General features: G+C 39.4%; 1 protein-coding gene across 4 annotated transcripts in view; it reads right to left on the bottom strand.

The window, feature by feature from the left end:
- ATG6 (AUTOPHAGY 6) overlaps positions 1 to 21,129 on the bottom strand; it is a 44,676-nt gene extending 23,547 nt beyond the window's left edge. For 2 of the 4 annotated variants that reach the window (XR_016054019.1, XM_006847688.4), the window contains exons 1-5: positions 20,699 to 21,129; positions 18,515 to 18,960; positions 17,083 to 17,253; positions 16,825 to 16,949; positions 3,520 to 3,568 (exon numbers count right to left, since the gene is read on the bottom strand). Coding sequence is in view for 2 of the 4 variants with exons in the window: in XM_006847688.4 (XP_006847751.2) it covers positions 3,520 to 3,568; positions 16,825 to 16,949; positions 17,083 to 17,253; positions 18,515 to 18,960; positions 20,699 to 20,843 (936 nt within the window). In the remaining 2 variants the exon portion in view is untranslated. The remainder of the gene's footprint in view (positions 1 to 3,519; positions 3,569 to 16,824; positions 16,950 to 17,082; positions 17,254 to 18,514; positions 18,961 to 20,698) is intronic. The other 2 variants (XR_016054029.1, XM_011626294.3) reach the window with 1 other exon arrangement.
- Positions 21,130 to 22,327: the final 1,198 nt, after the last annotated feature.

The following is a 22,327-nucleotide window of genomic DNA, read 5'->3' as shown; positions in this document are numbered from 1 at the left end:
GCTTTGGCTGTATGTGCGACACATGAGGAATCTTTTAAGCCCCCAAAGAAGAAGAACAAAATTACATCATATGCTCAAAATGTTGATCAAAGTTCGATAAACCTTGGTAATTCTAATGCATCAGTTGGTACCTCTACTACCAATTCTCATTTGCAACTGCATGTAACAATTTTGGTGTTGGTTACACATTCACAAGTTACTCATCTCTTCGCACAAAATTGGTACAAGAACTCAGGATGGAAATTGATGCAGATGTAACTTCAATAAAAGAGTCATGGGTTCAATCAGGATGCAGTTTGATGTCAAACCTCTAGTCGGATACCTCAATGTTGTTGCTTCTTGTCCAAAGGGGTCAGTTTTTATAAATGTATTTGAGGTATCTGAGCATAAAAGATTTGGATTATTTCTTGAAAAGATGTTTCTTAAAGGCATTGAGTTAGAGCCACAAAATATTGTTCAACTTGTGGCTGACAATTGATCAAATTATGTACTTACTGGTGATCTAACAGAACCGAAACTCCTTCATATTCATAAAATACGGTGTGCTGCTCATAGGTTAGATTTGCTTCTAAAAGACATTGATAAGGATGCCACTTAGATAAAAGATATCATTAAGGATGCAAGTTGATAGTGGGTTTTTTGTATCCGCATACCATTGTTTTAGATTTAATGAGAAAGCACACAAATGGAAGAAAATTGAAAAAGTATGGTAAATCTAGATTTACAACTTTTTTATGGTTCAATCTATATTGCAAGTAGAAGAGGATTTAAGATTGATGGTTGCATCATATGAATGGAGAGCTATAAGTTATAACAAGAGTAAAAATGGGGAAAAAAATCACAGAAATAATTCATAGCTCCAAATTTTTGAATGATGTGATAAATATAATCACAGCATTTAGAGCCTCTTATCAAAGGCTTCGTTTAGTTGATAGTGAGGGATCAACCATGGGATATTTATATGAAGCAATACAAAAGGCAAGGGAAGCACTAAAGAGAACTTGTAATGGTAATGAGTCTAGATATCTTGAATTGTTGAAGAATTTTACAAAGAGGCGAAAGAAAAATATAATTCACCCCATTCAGGTTGTTGTCGCATTTCTTAATCCATCTTTAGTGTGTCGTGGGTTTGTTAAACTTGACAATACTGAAGTGAAGGCTGGTATTGCCTTGATTTCGGATACAATGATCCAGAAAGAGCACAAGAATGTATTCTTTTCAGAGTTGTTGAAGTATCTTACGCGGGATCTAAATGTATTTGATTGATGGTGTTGCAATGGAATTATTGTCAAAAGCTCATCCTCGTAAGTTTTTTCTTGTATTATTAGTTTTGTCATTATTTTAAGAAAACAAATTTTATTCCACTTATAATTCTATCTTGAATTGTGGCTAAAAACTTTCTCATAATGTAGGAGTTTGGTGGGAAGTATGTGGAGAAAGCATTCCACTGGTTGGAATGGTTGCTATTCAAATTTTAAGCCAACCATGTAGCTCTGCGAAAGAAATTGATGTGTTTTTTAAGGAACACAAACCAAAAAAGGAATAAATTGACACCAACTATGTTAACCGATTTTGTTTACATAAGAGTGAACTCGAAGATAATGACAGCATCTTGTAAAAATGAAAGCATCATTTTAATGCAATTAATCTTGAACGGCTTGGTTCATTACCAGAAGAGGTTTTCAAAGAGACGAAAAATTTTAGATGATTATGATGATTATGCATGACTACATGACTTGGGGCTTACACCTTCCCAAACTCCTAACTTTTCGATTAATTTTGATGACTCTAGCATCCCTTATGTTTAATCTTGAATCTATCTAGTAAATTTTGTATTAACTTTTGGATGATGGGATAATATTCATAAGACATCTAAATTGATTGACTTAATTATATTAGTTTAGTAAAGTTTTCATGGATGGATTACTTATTGATGGCTTTGGCATATTTTTTTATTTTTTGGAATTTTAAAATTTTTAAACTCATCTATTTTTCCCGCTCCTATTTTTTTAGCCTAATCCGATGTATTCATGACATTTTTACATAAAGGATTTTTTCGGATCTGTATTTCTGACCCAATATTTTCATCCGACTTTTTAAAATAAAACCGATTTATTTTTTATTTTATGGTAAGCCGATATATTGATATTTACTGACTTGTTAACTCTGATCCCCACTGCTAAATCCAATGCATGAATTATTCTCACCCTCCACCACTCTTTTAGACTCAAATCACTAACACTAGCTTATTTTCTCAGTCCTCTAGTCCCCCAACTTAAATCCAATAAACTGTACTTAGCTAGAATGACATCCTTCCATAGTGCCTCCTCCTTGCAAACCAGTCCACATGGAATCCTTCCTAGAAGTGCCCACTAACATCTCTCAACCATCTGATTCCCAGTCCCCACTCTCTTTTTTTTACTTGCTCTTTTCCACATAATCAGAAGCGACTTACGAGATTCCAACAGGTGCTCCAAATATTCACATTGCAACGTCTTCAATCTCTCGGTGACACTATTAAGCATCTGGACTACATGTATAAAGTATATCAGCAAATAAGCAAGATCGGAACCATTAAGTGTAATCCTCCCTTATAGAGAGTAATCTGCCTTCCACCATTCCAATTAATGGATCTCATAATCTCTTCTTAGGCTTACAAGTATACAGAAGATGAAACATGAGGTATAAAGTTATGAACATACGAACTAACATCTTAGTCACCTGGCAAGCCACATAAGGTTATATCTATTCAAAAACCACATCTAACATGGAAATTTTCCAGACGTTGATTCTGAGCCCTGAAATCACCCTCTAACACATAAATCGTATATTTCTATTGAGATGTGGCCTGTATCATAAAAACCAAAGTGTCATCTATAAACTAAAATGAGTAAAACGAGAACCACTCAAGGTCACTGAGAAATCCCCAATCAGCCCAAATTTAAGGGTATGTCAACAAGGCGACTAAACATATCAGCTGCCAATGTGAAAATAAAGGGCAATAGAGGTTCCCCTTGCCCAAGTCCTCTAGGTGATAAAAATAAAAAACAGAGGAAAAGAAAACCTTCAAAAGGTGGCTAGTTGGACATTAAAATTCTTTGGTTGTCTCATGGATCCCCCCTCACAAAAATTATGTTAAGGAAATAATAATATACGAGATGCAAAAAATGATGTAATTTGGAACATAAGGAAAAGAATTAAAAAGGAAATAAAAAACATCCTATCTTTTATTTCATGCATCTTTGTTAATAGTTAATTTCTGTGAATAATTTCTTTTTTACCTCTCTTTTGAATTCTATGATTTCCCCATCCACTTGGCTATACTATATATGTATTAGTTGATTCTTTCTAAGGTTCCAAGCCCAAGGATGAATCTCTCAAATTTGGAACCACTTTCTGAACATTGGTCGCAACTTTATTCTACCCAAACTTTTCTAGCATATCTGTAGAGATATTCTTCCACAAATGATTAATAAAGGACAACCATGCACAACATAGAACCTTAAAAGTACAACATACCTGATGCATTGTAAGCTGGAACTGGAAATCATTGAACTCATGCCAATACCTTTAAAATCAATAAATGGACAAATTACTAAAGTCACAATAATTCCAACAGAAGAAATCATCAAGAATTTGAATGCATTCAAATGGCAATGAAACAAAAACTCAGGAGAGAAAACAGTACTGGTGAAAAAATGCAGGCCTCACAATGATGAACCAAAAACAAGCATACACAGATAAAGAAGTCATCCATTAAACTAAAATAGTTTTGGAGCACCATTAATATGACATAGCACATCTCATCGAAATGGAAAATAAGAAATTCTGAAAATAATTAAGGATAAAACCTAATAGCATAAAGAAGGATTGATGACTTGCAATTGAAAGTCTCACTTTATGCATATAAAGCACATAAAGAGAGTACTGACTACACTTACCCAAAAAAAAGAAGAGTACTGACTACATATTGCAAGTGGAAATCCAGTCTTGTGGTGGTTGGACTTATTTACTCCTAGGAACTGAAGGTGATTATCATGATCGTTTGGGCCAAAATGTCTAATAATCGAAAAAGCAGCTAGTTGTCCATTTTGGTCTTTCTTATCAATAGTTGTCAACATGAGATTCACCTATAACTTCTACAAAATACTAACAAAAGTTCATGCATATAATGCACAAGCCATAGTTACTTGGTTGGCAACCCTTCAATTTCCTAATCATATGACTGAAGCCACACATGAACGATGATTCCATTTGAAGGTCACAAGCTGTAAGTAGTGATAATGAACTGGACAAAATTCAACAAAGGGATAAATAAGTGCTCCCATGATCAAAATTTGTAGATAGAGAGTTTCTGTGTTGCTCCAAGAACTCCATCAAGATAAATCACTTACAAGTATATCCTCACCATTTTGGCTCCTTAGTGGACAGCTAAATCAGGAGGATCCTTCTGCGTAGGCATGTTGGAGAAGGGCATCTACAAGGACCTCCTTGGACAACATTGCATGATCCACAGAATGAGTGAAATGTAATTCTTCCAAAACACAACGAATCCAATACTTCATCATTTTTCAGGTATCAAACTTTTACCAAGCATATTGCGAAGTGAAAGACTTTCTTCCAATATTATTGACATAAAAAATTCAACAATCTTTGCAGCAAGTGTTGGATTCTTCGTCAGGTTTTCATAATGAAGAACCCATAATAAAATTTGTCCAACAATCTGACAACCACTATTCAGCATCTACAGTTTTCCTATTAGGTGCAGCGTTGCTTTTAGAAGAATCCAAAAATTAAAGTTCAAATTTTTTTGATAATTATTATTCACTATTATACGGGATTTAAATCACAGGACCCCACCCCTATAAGAAATTCCTAACCCAATGATCCCCATCTAACCCACCACCCTTCTCAATGGATTCTTCATGAGTGTCTTTGCCAGACAGGGGGCAGCTACCTTCTGAAGATGCGTTTTGCGAATGAGATGCAAAGCAAGCAAGAAAAACAGAACCCAGAGCAATGTTCAAAAAGGCAAAGGCGGCTGCCCAGAGAGAAGAGGCAGTCTTTTTTTTTGTTCCTTTTTCTTTGGGGGGGCAGCATTTGTTGTGTCTATGTGTGCGTGCACAAGTATGTGTGTGAGGCCTCACATGAAATACTTAAAAATATCTTCTTTGTATCTCATCTTGTATGTAGAGTAAAAGAGAGAGAGCATAAGGAACTGTGTTTGTGAGAGGGAGGTCTTGAACATTTGGAGGACATTCCTTTTTCTTCATCTAATACATAGAGAGAGAGGGGGAGGTCGCATCGAACACTTGGAGGTCATCTTCTACTTTTTGTTCCTTTTATATGTAAAGAGCGAGCATATGGGTCTATATGTGTCTTTGAGTGTGTATGTGTATGTGTGTCAGCGACAGAGAGAGGCCTTGCATTGAACACTTGAAGGCCACTTCTTCTTCTTCTTCTTCTAATATGTGGAGAGGGTACATGGGCCCATAAGAGAGAGAGACAGAGAGAGAGAAAGAAAGGCCCTAAATAGGCATTAGCTCTTTTTTTCTTTTGGTAGCTTATTTTTACCTGGGGGGAGCATTAGGCGGGCACCCAGACCCACCAAGGCGCCCACCTCAACAAAATGCAATGTTGAAGAAATGCAAAACAACATTTAAAAATGATTAAATAATGTAAGTACCAGACCAAACACCTGAAAATTTGAAAGTTCAAGAAAATGTTTTAAGGCATTGCTACGAAAGCTCGCTAGATATGCGGTTATATTGATTCAAGGAATAATGTCTTGAAAATACATCAAGTAGCCAAATCTCAACCATTAAGTATAATAGAAGTATTTCATTAGAAAAAATTGTTTCATGTACAATATTCCTTACAAGCAAAGATGGCCAGAACATCAAACGCTTGGAAGAAGAAGAAAGTGTTCAAGAACACCCACTAAGCTCTAGTAAATTTTAAAGTTACATTATTGTAATTTTGGAAATGAACTAAAAATATAGTTTTGTTGCTTTGTTTGTCATAGACCATCTAGTTTCTACGGAGAGATTTGGCTAGTAAATTTTAAAAAAAAATTAATTGCTCGTTTTGGAGTCTAAATGTTTATTAAAAAATCATCATCATCATCGCATTTTTCTAACTATTTGGGATCGGCTACATGAATCCTAGCCCGCCATTTTGTTCTATTAAGGGCCACACCCTCAATGAAGCCATAAGTACCCATATATTTCCTCACTACTTCAAACCATTTCCTTTTGGGGCCTATCCCTCGCCTTTTTTGAACTAACTCGCACCTCCTAACAGGTATTGTATTGGGTCTCCGTTGCACATAGCAAGCCCACCTAAGTCTACTTTCTCTCATCTTATCGCCCATTGGAGTTCTCCTGAATGTATTCATTTCAAATTCTATCCCTTCTTGTCTTGCGACTCATCCATCTCAACATCCTCATCTCAGCTAAACTCATCCTACGCATATGTTGTTTCTTGACCGCTTAACATTCTGCTCCATAAAGCCAAGTTGATCTCACAGTTGCCCTATAGAACTTGCTCTTCAGCTTCATTGATACGCGGCGATCATATAAAACTCCAGTTGCACATTCCCACTTCGCCCACCCAGCTCTAATTCTATGTGCAACTTCTTTTTTAATTATTCTATTTGTCTGGATTATCAACCCAAGATATAAAAAATGTGCTCTTTTTTGTACTTCTTGGTCGTCAAACTTAACTACTTCCACATCTCTACACCTATTATTACTAAACTTGCATTCCATATACTTTGTCTTAGTCCAACTAATTTTAAAAATTTTAGATTCTAGAGCATCCCTCCAAAGTTTTAACTTTGCTGGCACCTCTTTGGGTCTCATCGATCAAAACTATGTTGTCCACGAACAACATACACCACGGTACGTCATCTTGTAGGTGCCTAGTTAAATCGTCTATAACTAAGACAAAGAGGTATGGGCTAATGCTCACCCTTGATGTAAAACTATTGTCATTGAAAACTCACTCGTCTCTCCACTAGTTGTTCACACACTTGTTAGCATTCCCTCGTATATATCTCACACCTAGTATCCAGAGACTCCTTTCTTTTTCAACACCCACCAAATTAAATCTCGAAGTACTCTATCATAAGCTTTCTCTTGATCAATAAAGACCATGTGGAGATCTTTTTCCTTCACCCAAAACTTCTCAATAAGTTACCTAAGTAGGAAAATAGCCTCAATTGTTGACCTCACTAGCATAAAACTTAATTGGTTTTCTGATAAATTCATTTCATGCCTTAGTCGTTGCTCAATTACTCTTTCCCACAGCTTTATAGTGTAGCTCATAAGTTTGATCCCTTGATAGTTCGCACGATTTTATATGTCTCTTTTGTTCTTGTAAATAGCGAGTACAACATTTTTCCTCCATTCATATGGCATTCTCTTTATTCTCAATACTTTGTTGAACAGCTTGGTCAACCAGTCAATGCTGGTCTCCCCTATACACTTCCAAACCTCTATTGGGATACCATCAGTCCTAAAGCATTTCATATCTTCATCCTCTTCAAAGCTTCGTTCACTACCAATATCCTAATCCTATGATTGTACAACCTCTGCCCTAATTTATGACAACATTTCCTTCTACTGCTATATTCCCATTGCGTTCGTCATTTAATAGCTTTTTAAAATAATTTTTCTACCTTCTGTTGACTTCTTCATCCTCACTTGATTCTTACTTTTAATATATCTAATATGATCTAGATCCCTACATTTTTTATCTCTCATTTTTGCTAATTTAAAGATATCTTTTTCACTTTTTTTTATTCCCAGTTTACTATATAGATTATTATATGCTTTAAGTTTACCTTACTTATTATTTGTTTAGCGTTTTTCTTAGTATTTTTATATTCTTCTAAGTTTCAATCGTTTCTATTACATTGCTAAGTTTTTTTTTTTAAGAAAGTTAACTATTTCATTGAAGAAAAAAATTTTACAAGCGTTGGGTCTTAGCTTCCTTTACAAAATTGGGGAGCTACCAAGACCCTAACGGGCAAGGTAATCCCTTTACAAAAAAGCCATAAAAGAGTTAAATGCATGTGACAACAATGAGTTGGCTCAGCAAAAATGGTGGAAGACTCTATTTACAACGTGAAGTGAGTAGAGCACAAATAAGAGAAAAAGGCCCAGCTAGCTTAAGAAGGTCGAAGATTATCTGTAAGATCAGCTTCGTCATTGGCCATGAGATCTGCGAGAGCATTGGACGTCCTGAATGTATGCCTCCATAAGACGTTAATACCCCTGCAAATGAATTCAATCACATCAAAGATTGGCAGTAGATACCATGGTGGTAAAGACTTTCCAAATGCCCAAGAAATGATGTTGTATGAGTCCCCTTCAACAATCAAGTGGGATCCCCAAGATGGGTTGAAATGCTTGAGCCCTATCAGCATTGCCTTTGCTTCAGCATTTTGTGAGTCAGTAAAGTCAAGGGATTCAGCGTACATGAGTAGAATGTTCCTTTCATGGTCTCAGAATACACCCCCAGCCCCAGCTAGCCCGGGGTTACCACTAGAGCAACCATCAAAATTGAGTTTGATAGTTCCTCTCAAGGGTGGTTGCCAGTTGTTGGGTTTTTGAGATTTCTTAGGCTGATGAAAGAGGATATTACCCCATTGGCTAAAAAAAAAATTTGTAGGTGTACCCGCAAAGACTTTGTGGTTGGTCGCCCAAACGGTTACCAAGGTCTTAATCTTGTGAAGGAGTGCACGCGACTGTTGATAACGAACCTGGAAAATCCTTTTGTTCCTTTCTATCCAAATGACCCATATGAGCACGACGGTGGAAGCTTTCCATATAATTTTTCCTGCTTTAGGCCAGGGCTTGGCGAAATCTGTGGATAGGAGGGAAGGAACCGTGGGTGGAGTAACCCATTCAAGGCCAAAGAGGCGCAAAAGTCTACTCCAAAGATATCTCGCCTGTTCACAATGAAGGAAGAGATGAGCATTAGATTCCTCATCGTTTTGACACATAATACATCTGTTTGGGGTATGAATTCCCCTCTTTTGTAGTGGTCCACAGTTAAGGCTCTCTGTGATCCAGCTATCCAATTGAAGGTCTGGACCTTTTGGGGTGCTATGGAAGACCAGACTTTGGCTAGCAATGAGGGAGGGTTGAAAGGTAGAGTGGGAGATTGGATGAGCCTTTTATAAAACGAGGCTACTATGAAGCACCCAGAGGAAAAGAGGGTCTGGACCCTTGGGGGTGCTATGGAAGACTAGACTTTGGCTAGCAATGAGGGAGGGATGAAAGGTAGAGTGGGAGATTGGCTGAGCCTTTTATAAAACGAGGCTACTGTGAAGCACCCAGAGGGAGAGAGGGTCCACACCAAAGAGTCATTCCCACTTATAGGAATGTAGCAGGCATGCAAGGCTGCTAAAAGTTGGGTAAAAGAGGAGAATTCTATTTCTGAGATGTTCAACCTGAAGGATGGATTCCAAACTCTTCGCCCTCCTATTGTAACCACTTCCTCAGACACAGTAGAATCTATATTTGAGGCAATGGCATAGAGGGAGGGGTAGAGTTCCCTCAGAGGGGTATGACCGAGCCACAGGTCAAATCAGAATTTTACTCTCGTCCCTTCTCTGGCATGGAATCTAAGAAATTTATTGAAGTGTCAGAGGGAATGGGCAATCGAGTTCCACACACCTGATGCACGACTCCAACGCCTCTCATGTGGTACCCACGTAGAGGCTGGAATCTTATATTTGTGGCGAATCACTTGGGCCCACAGTGCGTTCGGCTGTGTGGCTAGGTGCCACCACCACTTACCAAGCAATGCCAAATTATGTTTTCTCAGGATTTTAATCCCAAGTCCTCCTTGTGTTTGCGGTAGACAATTTATCCCACGAGATGAGATGAAATCTTGCCTGTTCAGCATGTCCAGACCATAGAAAATTCCCGGAGAGTTGCTCTAAACGATTGGCCACTGAAGCAGGCATGTGGAATAAAGACATAACGAAGACCGGAATGTTTACTAAAGCAGCATTGACCAGAGTTTTGCGGCCTGCCATGGGCAGGAATCTTCCTTTCCAACCAGAAAGGCATTTGTCTACCTTATCTATCACCTTAGACCACTGACTCTTTTTCGGTTTTCATAAGCCCAGGGGAAGGCCAAGGTAGGTCGAGGGCAACTCCTCAACTTGGCAAGCCCAGTTTGGGATGAGTGATCTAATCTGCTCGGTCGTGATGGCAACTCCCATCATTATTTATTTATCCATGTTGATCTTGAATCCTATGGCTTCCTGAAAATATCTAAGGAAAATCCTTAGATTATCAACTTCTTGTGGGGTAGCAGCAAGGAATACAAGTGTGTCATCTACAGACTGCAGGTGGGACACAACAGGTCCTTGAGGGGAACTCTTAAAGCCAGATAACAAGCCTTCTTGAAAGAGACGAGAAAGGGACCTGCTGAATACTTCAGCCACAATTGTGAAAAGGAAGGGGGAAAGGGTATCCCCTTCGCGTAATCCCCTATAAGACGGGAAGTAGCCCTTAGGGGAACCATTTATGATAATAGAAAAGTATGAATTTGAGTAGCACCATTGCATCCATTTTCTCCGAGTGTGACCGAAACCCATTCTAGCCAGCACTTGGTCGAGTAAGGACCAATCAACATGGTCAAAGGCTCTCTCCCAGTCTATCTTGAAGATCAGACCAGGTTTTTTAATAACATGTCAGGAATGTATGCACTCATGTGCTACAAGAGTGCCATCAAGGATTTGCTTATCTCTAATGAAAGCCGTTTGAGAAGGCGAGATAATCAAAGGGAGTACCTGTTGGAGCCTAGCTGCCAACACCTTGGAGAGAATCTCATAAGAAGAGTTGATGAGGCTAATGGGTCGAAAATGTTTCAGTTCCTCATCGCCTCCCACTTTAGGTACGAGGGCCACGAAGGTAGCATTTATAGCTTTGTGTAAAATGCCCCTCGTGTGGAACTTCTCAAAGAAGGAGATGAAGTCAAGACGGAAAGTGTCCCAGAAAGTCTTGAAGGGCTCTATGGGGAACCCATCAGGGCCTGAGGCCTTATCTTTTGCAAGGTTTTTTATGGCCCCAAAGATTTCTTCCTCCGAGAAAGGTCTCTCAAGCCATGATCTCCACTGATCCGAAATTATGAGAACCTCAAGCGAAGTCATCCTGGGCCTACGTGCCGACGTAGTAGTGTATAGGGTCTGGAAGTAATCCAAAATGGCGGTCTCTATTTTCCCAGGGTGAGTAAGAGGGATGTTGTCCTTTTTGAGGATGGAGATGGTGTTATCCCTTCTTCGACAGATTGCTATCCTATGAAAGTATCCCGTGTTCAGGTCCCTTGTTTCAACCATTTTACACGAGATCTCTGGAACCAATAAAGTTCTTCTTTCTTCAGAATATTCCATTCGTGCAGAGGATCTAAGAGTAGCTTCTTAGGCTGTTAGAGGTCCGGTTTCCTCTAAGCAGTCTAGAGATTGGATAACCTGAAGGAGGGAAACTTTATTTTGGGAGTAATTCCCAGGTAAGAACGAACTCCAGTTTTTCAAGGCTGTTTTGAGAAGTTGAATTTTGGTTTGAAGCCTGTACCCCGCCATTCCTGTGACTAGTGTGGACATTGAGTTTCACCAAAGGGGAAATAATGTAACGAGTGATTCCTCTTGGAGCCAAGCCAGCTCGAATCTGAACTGCTTGGGGCCTCTATGTACTGCTACCGTATCTAGGGAGGATAGGGCAGTGATCATATGTAGTTTTGGGAAGGGCGAGGGCGTGAGAACCAGGTAAAGCCTGGTCCCATTCAATTGAAACCAGGAATCTATCAAGCTTGGAGCAGATGGGTTGCAGAGAATGGCTAGACCAAGTGTACCTACTCTCCTGGAGAGGAATATCTATAAGCTCATTTTGGGATATGAAGTCTGAAAAGGCGTTCATACCCCTAGCTTAGGTGTGGGCAGTGTTACTCTCGTGTGACCATCTTATAATGTTAAAAACCTCCCCCAGACACCAACAAGGGTGAGGTAAAGTAGCAATATTGTCCAGTTCCGCCTAGAATAGAGGTCTAAAAGCTTCTGAATTAGGATCGTAGAAGGCCGTAAAGTTCTAGAGATATCCGTCAGAGATGCGGGAGAGTAGGATGGTAACTGAGAAATCTCCAGAGTGGCAGGAGATGAGAGAGTTTTCTGAGGGATCCTAGAAAATCGAAATGCCCCCTGCCGCCCCATTTGCAGGCCGGGACACCCATTGGCTTGGTCTACGACCCTAGACCTGCCTAATGAGTGGGAGGGTGGGCTCTTGAAGTTTCGTTTCAGATAGAGCTAGAATGGTTGGTAAGAACTTTATAGTCAAATCCTTGACTACAGTTCTTTTGCGAGGTTGGCCCAAGCCACTGATATTCCATGACAGGAGCCTCATGGGTTCGAATGGAAAGCCTGAGAAGCTCCCTGTGAGGAGGCCAATTTGGCTGACCTTCTCGGGAGCGAGGACGGGTGATCCCACTAAGTTGGAGAGTTACAACCATTAGGAGAGAAAAGGAGAGGAAAAGAGGTTGAGAGGTTCCCTCTATCCCTTTGATCTCACCTTCATGCGACTATGAGCGTCGGCCTGTAAGAAGAGGTGAGCAGGTTCCTCTAGTCCATTGTGTTCGAAACCCCATAACTTTGTAGATTTCCTTCATCTTTTCCTGGTCCCTGTCTCGTTCTTCCATGTTGTCATCACCCGTGGCAAGCGAATCAACGTGATGGAAGCTGGATGCTGCTATTGAAGAGGCAACTTGTGCAGTTCCAATGGAAGTGTCCACAAGAGGAAACTCTTCAACAGAGGTAGGAGGTGCAGTGGCAAGGGGAATCTCTTCAACAGAAGAAGGGGGTAGCGAGACAAGAGAGGCTGAGATCTGGGGAGAAGTGGGAATGGGGGAAGGTAAGCTCAGAGTTGAAGAGGAGGGGGAGGTAGGGGTCGAGGGGAGGAGAGGAGAGGGATTAAAGGAGCATGATGAGGGAGAGAAGGGGAGGAAGCATCGAGAAACCCAAACACAGGAGGGGTGGGGATGAAAAATCAGAGGGGGATAGGGTAGAAAGGGGAGAAGGTGCTACAGCTGAGATCGAAGGGGGGAAATAAGCTAAGTAATGGTGGACATGCACTGTTGAGTAATCTGCCAACCAAAGTTGATAAGGGGGGGATAGCGAACATGCAAGGTTCACACATGGCAGATCCGCACGATATGTGGCTCAAAGTGAAGGTGAGGGGCCAGCAAGCCAGAGACAACGTCTGGTTCCGTGGGGGACAAGTCAGAGGTTTGGACCGAGGCTATACCGAAGGGGAACTGATTTCTATCCGTTAAGTCAGGGAAAAGAAGGAAGGGAACGAAAAGGAGGGAGGTGAAGCCAGGAGGGAGGTGAAGCCAGGAGGGGGTAGAGACAAAGGAGCACTGGTCTGTGGGGAAGCCGTCTCCGGGAGGGCAGAGACAGTAAAGGGGGCGAAGGCAGAGGGCAAGGGCAGAGAGGAAGAAGCGGGGATAGAGGGAGGAGCTGCAAGCGGGATGGCGGGAAAGGACAGGGAAGAGCTAGAGTCAGTGGAGTCACACATGTCCCCTGATGTCTCGAAGAAGGAAAGGGAAGGCGGCATGACAGGTGAGACATGGTGTGAGGGGCAAGGCGAACAAGGGGCAGGTGTCACTCCCAAAGATTTCTGGCGAGGACGCTTGCCAGGTGGTGAGGGAAGCATATGTGGCGAGGGGCTCGAGGTGCCAGCTGTCAGTGGGGGAGAAAAGGGGGTCGAAGAGGTGGGGAGAGAAAGAGGGTCTGAAACTTAGGCCGGGGGGGATCCGAGGGTAAAGGGAAGACTGGGCTGGGCAGAGGGTCAAGAAAGTAATGGGGCAGGCTGGTAACATGCCTGACCGAGCCCTCACCACCAAAGACTTGCCCTGATTGGAAGTGGGACAAAGGGATGGAAGAGGTCGGCTGACACACGGCACCTGTCTCGTCTGGCAGGTGACCGTTTGCATCCTTGGGTAGCTAGAAACTAGGCGGAGAAGAGGAAACCGCCAAAAAAACTTCGGCCTTCCGTCTGAGAACTTTTTTCCGACGTCTTTTCCGTTTAACCAGGGTCCACTGAGAGAGTTCCTTACTGCTCTCCCTGGGGGAAGAAGGACAGTTAAAAAAATGGGGAGAAGGCAGGGAGGCAGGAAACCAAGAGAGGTCGATCCGAAAGTAGCGTTCCTCAACCTTCAACCAGAGATTGGAGGGTATTTGATCCAGTACTTCCAACAGTAGTCGAATGGACCCAAGGGGAAGAAATTCCAGGGATTTCCAAAGGATTGATACAAAATCCCCACAGACAGCTGCAATGCTTTTGAAAGTATCTGGGGACCAGGCATGCAATGGGATATGATCAAGGGGCCAGACTCTCTGTTTAGCATAAGACCCGGCCTTTGAAGACCAAGAATGAAGCCGAGCAATGGCTCCTTTAAAGGAGTGAGGAGGACCCTCGTTTAACACAAGCTGAGCTAGTTATGGAGAGGGAAAGGAGAAAAGAATTTCCCCTCCCGAAAGCTGCCTACAAGAGATATTAAGTTCCTTCCAAGTGATTTTGGCTAGCTTCTCAATCCCCTAAATATCATCTCGCCTTGACGAGAAGGAGCCAACGAGAGGCCTCAAGCTTGGATTTGAGCGGTGCCGAAAAAAACTGGGGAACGGAAACACAGAGAGGATAATCCTTCACAGTAGACTGCCAAGGAGAAATTAGAGGAGTGGGAATTCGGGGAGAGCTAGTGAGACCTTCAGAAGGTTTGTTGTTCTTCGCCACCACTTCTGCGAAAGAAGTAGCCTGAACTACTTGGTGAGGCTGAAAGCGAGCAAGAGGAGAGGGACGAGGGGAAGGAGGAGAGGGCTTGGGGTAGACGGCGTAGATCTGGTTCCAGGATAACGAAAGGGGCTCCATTATTTTCATGTAGTTGTTAACTATTACATTGCTAAGTTTTATAACATGATCGCATTTTGCTAATGGCCTTGTAAACCTCATCACACCACCACCAAGTTTCCTTATCGGAATTTATTTTCCTTCTCTCCTAAAACTTCTTTTGCTACTTTCTTAATATAGTCAGAAATCTCATAATGCATAAAAAAGCACATCTGGATGATGATAACCACAGTTTAAAAAAAAGGATCGGTGACCTGGATCAGCCACCTCAAAAACCGTATCAAAACAGTGGATCGGCAATCCGGATCAGCTGGTTTTGGGCAAAAAAAATTTCAAAAAAATACTACAATTTCTCAAAAATCTAGTTTTTAGGTTTTTAAAAAAAATAATTGCAATTGCATTATTTTTTTCATTATTATGTCGAAAATATGTAAATATTTGAGAACATGTCTCATGTTGAGTGTTTATTATCTATTAAATTCATTTTAAAATCAAAAAATTTAAAATACAACATGACAATAAAAAGAATCTCTCTAACTCAATTTATTTATATTATTATTGTATTAACTAAGAAATTTAATAGAAAGAAGATTCCATTTAGTGGAATTTAAATTTCTCTCTTTCTCTCTACTAAATTCCACAACTAGTACAAAAATAATTGTTATTTGTAGAGAGAGACTACCAAATTCCATAACTAATACAAAAATAGTTGTTATTTATAGAGAGAGACTACTAAATTCCACAACTGATACAAAAATAATTGCTATTTGTAGAGAGAGCAACTACTAAAATCCACAACTGATACAAAAATGATTGTTATTACTGAAGAGAGAGAGAGAGAGAGAGAGAGAGAGAGAGAGAGCAAGAAGTTATCATCATCATCATAAACTTTTTCCAATTAATTGGGGTCGGCTAGAGAAAGAAGGCTATATGGAATACATAATCGTGGAATTTATAGAGAGATAGATGCTAAGGAGAGAGAGAGAGATAGGTTGTTAGGGGGGAGAGAGAGGGGCCATGGGGAGAACTAATTTGTAGAGAGGGATATATATATAGAGAGAGATGGATGCCAAGGAGAGAGAGAAGGGTTGTTAGAGAAGAGAGAGAGAGGTTAGTAGGGGGGAGAGAGAGAGAGAGGACATGGGGGAAGGCATTTCATTTTGACGGGGCAAGGGGCTTTAGTTTGACAGGAGGAGGGGGTGCATTAATCCCACTTCGAACCTATAGCTTTTTGTAAGATGGTATAAAAGTATCATGGACCATATGATAAGTGTCCCACGTGACTACAAGTTTGGGTAAGTGGGCTTGCAATAATGAGCCCTTAAGTCAAATCAGCAATGTGAGACCAGCTATGATGGAGTTTTTTATAATTTAAAACGCGGGGCAAACTTTGCATTGAAAATTGTCAGCATGTGAACTAGTGACGTGTCCGGTTTTTTCTGATAGAACCGGTCTGACCTGGCCGGTTCTAGGGGGAGTCGTCTGGATCCCGATATATGAAGGGATCCGGATCACTATGAACGATTTCTAATTCAGATCAGGTGATTCCGGATCCAGATGGCCGAGTTTTCAAACCTTGATGATAACAAAAGCCCAAAGCATATTAGATCCAGACCTAAATTGTTGTGGTTACAGAAACTGTTGCATCGTGACTTCTAAATATTCAATTTTCAGATGGTTTCTTGCATAAAAAGAGTTAAGTATAGAATACATAAAATTGAGTACATTCCCGCCTGCAACAGATTTTATAACACATGTATTTCCAACTAAGCATAGCCTAATCTCAGTAGCAAGTATATTCCTAATTAAATAACATCCAAATATTCAATTAGTACGAGTTAAGAAGCAACAAAAAACAAAGGCAGCTACTTAATTTATTATGCAAAAACTTAGGCAAAGCAGACACCTCTTCTCTAGCTCTTCGAAGCGCTTTGATTTCAACTCCACCTCTTGAAGGTCAGCATTCACCTCTGCACATTGCCTTTCAATTTCTTCAATTGCTGCCTCCAACCTTCTTTCTTCTTCTTCAACCTTCAATGGCATCAAGGAATGAAAACATGCAAACCTTGATATTAGAGGTGAACCCTTTACTGAGATACATAAATGAACAAGAGCAACAAGAATGTACAAACAGCTCAAAAACATGTCAGCTAACATTAAGCACCTTTAGTTTTTCCTTAAGAAAGTCAGTTTCACTGAGAACACCATGCGATTCACTCTCAAGGCGTTGAATGCAAGCTTCATAGGCTTTAATGTCTCTATTAACATCTTCAACCTCCTTATCTAGCTTATCAGACAACACACGCATGCACTCCAAACATAGAGGTTGCTCAATCTACATAATAAAAATGGAAATAACAAATCCAATAATTTTGCGGAACAATTTGAAAACAAGAAAATATGCTTTAAAATGTTCTGAGGGACATTATAAGCTAGAGTCATGCACTTCATACAAGTGAAGGGCAAAACAATTTAGCATACAAAGCCACTAGCGGTATACAAGCTATGCATACTCTTACAAAACCACAAGGACTATAAAAGGCTACAGACAAAAGGAACAAGCCATTCCCTAGAGGAATTATCTAATGTCTCTAAAGTAATTGACCATGAGGAAATAATGGGCACAAAAGTAAGAATAACTTACCTTAATAGGCTATTACCAAAAGATAGCAAGTTTCATACAACAAATATAGTGAAGCATTTTGAAATTTTTGATAATTTCAGACTTAAAACAAGCTTGATGTCCGTAAGGGCACATAAGAATAACCAAGCTACAGTAATGATCAACCACTATTAAAAAGGAATATTTCTATAATAAATGGGAAGGTATTTAATATTTTTAGGAAAATCAGGCATCACGAGACTAATGTTGGCTCCACATGAAAAGAATGACCGTTCCTTGTCAGGAACCATTTCTATTAGCACTTACTCATTTACCGATACAGAAGAAAGAAAAACCAAAACTTTCTTCCAAGCGGCAAATTTTACCATAGAGAGATATCATCAAAAAGAAATCATTATAGTACAACACAAATAGCAGTATGACGAAACCATTCAGTTTGGGGGTGTTAGTATTGAATCAATAGAAAACTCAGAAATCAGCAAATCACCAAAACAAGAACCCACTGAGACCAACTGTACTTTGATGCTCCTCAGTTCTTATTTGGCAAGAAAAAAATGCTTTTATTGAAATAACGAATAATTTTAGATATAGTTGTAGCATGGTTTAAGAAGGGTGATGACCTTAACCCGTCCCATGCTCGGGTAAAAGGGCTGGGTTGTGTTATGTAGGCAGCCAATGTAAAATTTTGCCGAAACTTATCATGAATCCTGAGCCAACAATATTTGCTTATGCGGCATTTGGCCTCATTGAGAGTATGTCTTTTAATAGAACAGAATGGCAAGCCAGGATTCGTGTTGTCAAACCCAATTAATTGAAAAAAGGCTATGATAATGATTAAAATAATTAATAAACACTTGCAAACACTGTATAAATAAACGCTGCTAAATATACAATTTTTCACAACAATGAGCTTATTCATAGCAAGGCCTACATCAATAGGAGAACCAACATGTCACCACCGCAATTTCAGTACCTGTGTCTGGGCAGTGGCTATGTCAAATGCACGTTTCAACACGGTAATACTAGAATTAAACCCAGCATTGCTCATGTTAGAAGGGCTAGCAAGGCCCCCTCCAGGTGGTGGTGTAAGTGGTATGCCACATTCAGGTGAAGATTCAACTTTGTACACAGAAGCAGCAGCTGGTGGCAACAGCACAAAGGATTCTTCCATGGCCTTATTGCTATGGCTATCAGTTGTAGAGGTTGCACCTTGAGTAGTAGAGAGTCTCTCTGGCATAACATACTGACCAGGGGGATTCATACTTCCTGAAACAGCAAGATTACCAGGCTGCTGAGATGAACTGCGAGGACGAGGAGGAAAACCAGGACTTCTTTGCTTTGGCAGCATGACAAATGAATTGTCCATTCTACACGATCCCAATATGCTCCCAGCACCATGCATTGAAGAAGCTTGCATTCCTGCATATATTCAATATATGTATAAGCATCTTTTTTAACCTTGCACACACTGATTAGAGCGATTGCACTAGGGAGCCAATGTACAGTTGGTTTAGGTCTCTGTCCATATTTATGTAATTTGAAATCTAATTCAAGCCTTATAGTTCATAGTGTGCAGCTTACATATGTGAAGTCATGTGCAAAATATCCTAAATACTGATTTATTTTGTAATTTGCCGGTTGCCATCATGAACTATATAACTATGCTTTGGGCCTACAACACCCAATCTTACCATACTCAGAAAGGGAAGAAATCAAATAATGTATCTAAACCAATGGTTTTCACATTTTTTGATATAGAAGGATAACATACGTTTTAAGACTCTCATCTGTACCTAATATCCTCCTACCCGAGAGTCTAAGAAATTACAAACATTAATGATGCCCTAATACATCTGGAAATATGACTTTCCTTATTATATAACCAAAAAGACATGAAGCCACCTCAAAAGAAGCAAAAGAAGCAAAGATACTCATGGAAATGGCACAAAGACATGAAGAAGTGAGCTTCACAGAAGCCCATTGATATAGACCGACGAAGTATTCCAAGCCCCATATATTAATTTGCCATAAAGGAGGATGCACTCACCATGTATTCTATTTTTTGCACAAGAAACAAAAACTGGAAAACTGTAAACCCTGAACCCCTTCTCATCGAGATGGTTGACAGTAAAAACCAACTGACCAAAGACTACCACCAACAATAAACACAAGATCCACCAAACAGGTTGAGATAATGAAGATCCTTCTTTGCATCCACATAAAGCTCCATAGAAAGACTTCATCGATAAAGCTTAAAACTTTTCCATTACAACCCTCACACTTTTCTATCACAACCCTCGCATAGTAAAAGACCACTCTAGCTTTTCTAAAAAAGATGTTACTAACCTCAGCCTCCCCATACTTAACCACATAAAATCCATAACAACTACGACGCATTCCAAATTCTTATCTCACTCCTATGCCCAACCCTAACAAAATAGCTTTTCTAGTATCTCGGGTACTATTCAATAAGTTGTTGCCAGTTCCATTTAAGATGAGTTACCAACTCAAAATATTCAAAACTACAAAAGTACAGGGTACAAACTTTCTTTCTCTTGCTTTTTTCATCCAATGATCGATCATTACGTTGGATAGCATTTTTTTTCGCAATTGATGTAATGTGTCACAAGTACACCATAGTTTCAAGTACACCATAGTTCCATTTATTTCCATTTATTTTCCTTTCAATATTTGAAACATGCATGCTGGTAATACACCAGAGTGAGAATGATGGTCCGGATCACAATTGTTATATAGGATGGTGAAATGATCATAGCAATAACCATGGAAATGTTCGTGAGAATAGATTTATAAATACCAAGGATTTCTGACGTTGTCACCTACGATACAGTGGACTGCAGAAGATTGCAAGAAAATAAAACAAATCATCACAAATTTGATGTTTTCCACAATAAAATAAGCCACGCTAATGAAATAACTGTCACGGATCAAAAAATCCCAATGAGGAACCATCAATTCTCAAAAGCAATACGGTTTTCTTTTATGCATAGAAACAACTGAAACAATTCATAAGACAAAAAGGGCAGAAAGCAGGAAAAAAAATTCTCAACACTGATTCACAACGTTGAAGACACCAAACCCTCTTCAGAAACATTAATCAGAAGAATAAAGAAACAAGAACATGCTTAACCCTAACCTGAGCGAGAAGGATCACCAAAGAACTTATCAGCATATGAATCGACCCCTACAACGGATAATGGATGGCGGCAATTCTGGCAAACCCATCTTGGAAGGCTAGGATCCACTGGAAGGCTCCTTCCTCCGCCCTTGTCAGGACTCATCTCCCTATGAATGTTTTTTTTTCTTTTTTTCTTTTTTTGGAGAATTGAACTATTTAAAGTTACAGAAAGCAAGCAAACATAGCTTCTTCTTCATAGGAATTCTGCATAATAACGAACAAACGGTTAACAATAGTTGCAGGGAGAGAGACGGCCTGAATTCCTCTGTAAAATCATGACGTAATTCATATGAAGCTCAAAGATTCATTATTACACCAGCGGGGTGAATACCGGACCCAAAAATAAAAGAGGACCCTATCGCTATAGAAAATATAAGATAAATGACGGTGAAATAGGAATATAGAGAGATTTTGGAATATAAAGGATAAGGCTATATAGATATCTTCGTATTTTCCACAGCTCTTCTTAATCTTTCCTTCTTCTTTTATTTTCTTATCTTTTCTTGACTTTTCTTTTTTTTTTTTAATTAAATGTGAATAAATTCTTAAAAATATTGCTTAAGAAGATAGAAGGAAAAATTACATAGAAATCCGTTATAGTTTATGTTATTACAGTTACACTAAATAATTTCCGTTATTATAGAAGTATCCGTTTTTTATCTTCCATAACGCCATTTTTTAAAAAAGACAAGCTTATCCTTTTTCGGATGTTCAACATCTAAATTTATGAGATTTTTGGATATTGAACATCCGAAATTAGCCGCAACTGGATCAGTGTTTTTTCCTATTTTTGGATTTTCAACATCCGAATTTTTGAGATTTTCGGATGTTGAACATCCGAAAATCGCGCGATTGTAAATTTTAACTTCGGCCAGTCTGTTTTCTGCGTATTTGAACATTAGTTCAGTGTTCTTGATATGTGAGTTCTGTTGTGCGTGTATTTGATATCTCATTGGTAAATATTATTAAATAATTCATAGATTTTGATTTTTAACCGTGTACATCTTTGACAGACAGCATTTCTTGGATTTTGAAGCCATTTCACAGAGTGAAGGTATGTGGGACGATTTTTTAAATTTAGAGTGCCACCTAATTTTGGGTTGGGGTTTATACTCAAGCATAGTAGTTATTTCTTGTGAATTTAGTTAGGATAGATTGAATTAATTTGTGGCTCCATTGTGATTGAATTAGATTTTTAAAATTTGTGGGTTTTGAGAATTTGGAATTTTATAGTCTCTGTAGAACTGTAAATACTTTTTAAATTTAGAGGTTTATACTCTTAATAGCACAAAATAATTGGGTCTATGCTTATTGGGTGTGTTTCTTGCGGATTGTGGTTTTGCTCATGTTTTCTGTTATAATTTGGGGGTTTTGCTCCTGTTTATAAGTAGCATGATAGGTGACCATACCATTGGATTTAATCTGTTGCTTGTATTATAAGTAGCATTGTTCTTTGTTATTGTTTGAAATTGTTGCTTGAAATTAAATTGAATTTTTTCTTTTTTGATGGAGTTATTCGTCTATCTATAAATCGAATTATTCAGTTTTTTTATTGAACTACTTGGTTTTTTAATGGTTTGGTTGCTT

The sequence above is a fragment of the Amborella trichopoda genome, chromosome 1 (assembly GCF_054954075.1).
Source record: "Amborella trichopoda isolate Santa Cruz 75 chromosome 1, AtrichopodaSantaCruz75HAP2 v2.0, whole genome shotgun sequence".
NCBI classification, from domain to species: Eukaryota; Viridiplantae; Streptophyta; class Magnoliopsida; order Amborellales; family Amborellaceae; genus Amborella; species Amborella trichopoda.
Note: the sequence above shows the minus strand (reverse complement) of the source record. Positions and strands in the feature narration are given on the sequence as shown.